Source organism: Microtus ochrogaster, chromosome 5, assembly GCF_000317375.1.
Source record: "Microtus ochrogaster isolate Prairie Vole_2 chromosome 5, MicOch1.0, whole genome shotgun sequence".
NCBI classification, from domain to species: domain Eukaryota; kingdom Metazoa; phylum Chordata; class Mammalia; order Rodentia; family Cricetidae; genus Microtus; species Microtus ochrogaster.
The window spans coordinates 76,478,358-76,483,095 of NC_022012.1; the positions used below are offsets into that span (position 1 = coordinate 76,478,358).

The window sequence follows — 4,738 nt, forward strand, 5'->3', positions numbered from 1 at the left end:
TGTCTGTACTCAGGTTATTCTGTTAGACATTACACTGGAGCTGCAGAAGCAGATCATGTCTGAGTTGGAAATTCTTTATAAGGTAATATTTTTACTTGGTCACTTTTATCTATAAACATGTTTATGTGTCAGCTCCAGGTTTTAAACCACTTTTGTCTTGTTTTTGTTGCAGTGTGACTCATCATATATCATAGGATTTTACGGGGCATTTTTTGTAGAAAACAGGATTTCAATTTGTACAGAATTCATGGATGGTAAGTTCTCCCTTTAAACTATATTCAAAATGGCATTTGGAATCAGTTGCCTTAAACTTGGTTTTGATATAGGCGTCAAGTAAATTTTAGGATGATTGAAGTGTGTTAATTATTGTTTTCTTTACACTAGCAAGTCCCTTCCTGTAAAAAGGTTCCTGGTGTTAAATATTTGTAGCTGGGTTGTAATTTCAAGACTGCAAGTTGGTTTCCTTTTACTAAAAACAGACAACACGCAGGTCCAGTTGGCACGTGGTCCTCGCTGCTTCTGTGCAGCATGCCTTTGCCGGGGAACAGATGTTCTGTTCTTTTAATGTTTCAGTCGCCAAAACAGATTTTCTTCTAAAGAAATCTATTAACCCAATGTCCTGTGTCTTTCAGAAAGAAATAGGTTCTTAATTGCTAGACAAGAAATTGTTTTTCAACACAGCTGTTTAGCCAAGATGCATTTGGCTCTCTTTGGACTTCAGTCCTGCCCTCCCTGCTCTCTGCTCACTGCTATCGGTAGCTCTTCCTTGATCTGAATATTGTGACAGAGTACAGACTTCTGGGAATCCTGTCATTATTATTGGCTATCCACGTTAAATCTGGACACATTTTCACCTTTTCCAGGTCAGTTTTTAAGTTTCTAGCTTCTGTTAAAATGCAACCTACATGCCTTTCTACTTCCTAGGTCCACATACCATACATAGGCAGACCATATACACCCAAATATACTACATATACAAACAAACACACTGCATACACACACATATACATACATGCCACACATATACACACCGCACATACCCACAGATAAACACTGTATATACATACATATACAAACTACACATGCAAACATATACACACATGAGCAATTGCGTTCACCTATCTTCTTCTTTAGGTTCACACACCATACACATACACCATGCATACACAATTACCACACATATACACCACACTACACACATGACATATATACCACAAATACACACAAATGGTTGTACCTTTCTGTCTTGTTGGGTATGCACACCATCCACACTGCACATACACACCACACACATATACTCCCCCCCACATAGCACATATACATACACAGGCACACTTTCCTAATTCTTTAGGTAAACACACAATGCCCCACACATACACACATGCACACCATACATACACATACATACACACCCATATATACACAGATGCATACAGGTACATACACTCGCTCAGGTGTACACAAACACACAAGCACTCTTGTGGGTATCCTTGGTATGATACCAAATCATATAACCACATAGGTAGTGTGGGTGGACACATTGATTATGAACATTGGTTCATAATCCCAGTACAGACCACTCTTTGAACTTTCACCATTTGAGGTCTGCATAATGTTTCAGTTATATTAAAATACTTTTTATTTGCTGGGTATTGGTGACTCACGCCTTTAATCCTAGCACTCAGGGGGCAGAATCAGGTGGATCTCTGAGTTTGAGGCCAGCCTGGTCTACAGAGTGAGTTCCAGGACAGCCACGGCCACACAGAGAAATCTCGTTCAAAAAGCAAAACAAAACAAAACACTTTTTATTTATTATTCATATGCCATAAAATTCACCTTTTTGAAACCTACAACTTATTATTGTCTAATTTCAAAACATTCTAAAGAGAAATCCCCAGCCAACATAAGTTGTTCATCTCATCCCTTCCATTTCCCCCTTCCCCGGCAATCGTGGGTCTCCTTCCTTCCCCTGTGGATGTGCCTGTTCTGGATACTGCACATTGTTTGTCACCAGGATCCTATAGTCTGCAGCCTTGGTGCCTGGCGTTTCTTGCTTAGTATATCGTTTCCAAGTTCATCCATAACAGTGGCTGCAGCAATCCACCATCCCTTTTCACGACTGAGGAGTATTTCATTGAGTTGCTGTACAGCATTGGTTTTCTTTAATTGATAGTCACTTAGGATATTTCTACTTTTTACATATAAAAAGTATTTTTATCACATGTCTGTGTGTGTGAATGCATGCACACACAGTATGCTTGTGTGCTTCTGCTTGCTCTTGGAGGTCAAAGCACAGCTTATGGGAGCTGACTCTCCCCTTCCACCTTGTGGGTCCCTGGGATCACATTCAGGTCATCAGGCCTGATGGTAGCAAAGTTATCAGATCCTGTGGCAACTCCTAAGTTTTGAACTTTTAGCTGTTCTAGTCTGTCAGTGGTCAGATCATTTGCAGTTACTTGTAATTACTAAAAAAACATTGCAACTCAACAATAAAAACACAAGTCACTCGCTTAAAAACAGACAATGGATTTGACTGTGAATTTCTTAAAGAAAGATGTACAATGGTCAACAGCCACATGAGATGCTACAACAGTGGTTGTTAAGGAAACCTAAATCAAAACTAAGTACATGTTCACATCTGAGACTGTGCATACATACAAAACAAAATCAACCACATGATAATAAGTATCAGCAAAGGCATAGGGAAGGAGGAATCCTCAGACAACATTTGTGTTAATCTGAAATGGTGTAAAATAGACTAGAACAGCGTGGCATTTCCTTACAAGTTAAACAGAGTTATCATGGGACCTAGCAAGTCGACCGCTACAGAAGCCCAGGAGAACTGACTAGCATACAAACCCAGTAGCCTGCTGCAGTGTGACAGCAGCCGTGTTGCTCACAAGTGACCAAGAGTGGAAACATCCCCAGCCATCAAGACGGCTCAGCGGGTAGAGATGCTTGCCCTATATTGCGTTTCTCATATGCCATCTCATGCTATTGGTCCTGTGTCTTTCAGTTACTGTACATTTAACCTCACAAGTTCCTGTTCTGTTCATGTCATTTCTAAGCATTAATAGTCTGTTTTGGGCAGAAAGGGCTAGCATCCTGCCTCCCGTTCGGTTTCTAATCATGGCTGTATAATAGGGTGATTTGAAGGTTAGCATATAGTCTTCTGGTCATGTGCAACACAAAGCACACAAAATCATCACTCTGTGTATCACCCTCCAGCTTTCATTCCCTCCTGTGCAGTCCAGTTTCTTGACATCTTCCTCTCTGGTTTATTTTTATCTCATGATGTGATTTATATGCAATATTTACTAAGCATTTTCTTTCAGATACCATTGTAAACCTGTGGACTCCACAGTGACCAAGACTGAGCCCTTGTCCTCACAGGACATGTATTCTAGTGTGACCTCGTCTTTGCAGGGTGTATTCTAGGACATACAGTACATTCTCAGGAAGGAATAAACTGTGAGAGCTTAAGGCAGGATGGGCGGGCTAATAGCGCACACAGGTGCCGAGTGGGCATCAGAGACAGAAGTGACAACGAGCAGGAACCCTACTGAGCTAGTCAAGGCTCACCGCTGGGATGTTCTTACCAGCAGAGAGAGTAGCATGTGTTAGTGCTCCCAGATGAACACAAGACCACCATGGTAGCCAGAGTGATGTTGTGAGGACCAGAGGCTGGCCAGGAGTCCTGAATGGTCAGAGCATAGACCAAGCAAGACCTCGTGGGCCTCAGAGGCTCTAGCAAGGAGTTTAGGGTGGAGGCTGAATTTATTAGAAAGGCATTGGTAAGTTTTTTATGAGAAGAATGTAACCTATTTTATACTCAGTCAAAACAAAATCAACTCAGAAATGTCCTCCTGGAAGATCTCAGAGTATAGACATGTTTGAGTTATCACCATGGGAATAAATTATGTTCCCCTCCCCCAAAAAAGCCTACATTACAAAGAAGGAAAAGGCTTTTATATTTTCAGCCAGGAGAAACTTAAAAGAGACCTTGTATTAATTTTTTAAATGGTTTTTTATTGAGCTATACATTTTTCTCCACTCCCTTCCCTTCCTCCCATCTCCCCTTCTATCCTGCTCCATGACCCTCACACTCCCAATATATATTAATTTTTTTTTGTTTTTGCTGTTACGAGCAATCCTCCTCTGGCTTACCATGTGGGCAGTGGCATGCAGTACAGTAGGTGGTTGTGATGGGTGGGGGCGGCCAAGGAAAACAGAGGTGACACTCACAGGGAGCAAGCCTATGACCTGAATAAGGAGCTAAAAGTTCTAACGCTGGAACCAAAAGGGCTTGCCTAAAGTAAGACCTGGATCTGTAGCTCAGTGGAGGAGTCTTTGCTTCAGTGTCTGAGATCCCAGGTCCCAGTTCAGTCAAAAAACAGTCTTGAAAACAAATCTCAGGCCACACGAAACTGTCAGTGTGTGACATCATACCACACTGTGGAGAGGTAAGACTCACCTAAACATCTGACCCCACTGCCATGTGTTGTTGGGAGAGAGGGGAGTGGGTTTGTTTGGTGATGTTCAGAGGCTTGCTCGGGTCTGCTGTGAGCTCTGCCATCCGCTGACCCGTGAGTGTGGTTGTCACATTGGCATTTATGGGACTCAGTTGCAAGTAAAGTCAAATGAGGTTGGCGGCTTCACCATTAGCACTCCTGGCCCTCACATCTCTGCTGTGCTGAGTCAGAGTTGCCTTCTGGAGCAGTCTAAAGAATAGAACCGG

The 4,738-nt window shown here is 42.1% G+C and overlaps 1 protein-coding gene across 5 annotated transcripts in view; it reads left to right on the forward strand.

Moving 5' to 3' along the window:
• The window catches only part of Map2k5 (mitogen-activated protein kinase kinase 5), a 237,834-nt gene that overhangs the window by 87,074 nt on the left and 146,022 nt on the right, over positions 1-4,738 (forward strand). For all 5 annotated transcript variants that reach the window (XM_005347788.2, XM_026778922.1, XM_026778920.1 and 2 more), the window contains 2 exons: positions 14-82; positions 173-254. In XM_005347788.2, the coding sequence (XP_005347845.1) occupies positions 14-82; positions 173-254 (151 nt within the window). The remainder of the gene's footprint in view (positions 1-13; positions 83-172; positions 255-4,738) is intronic.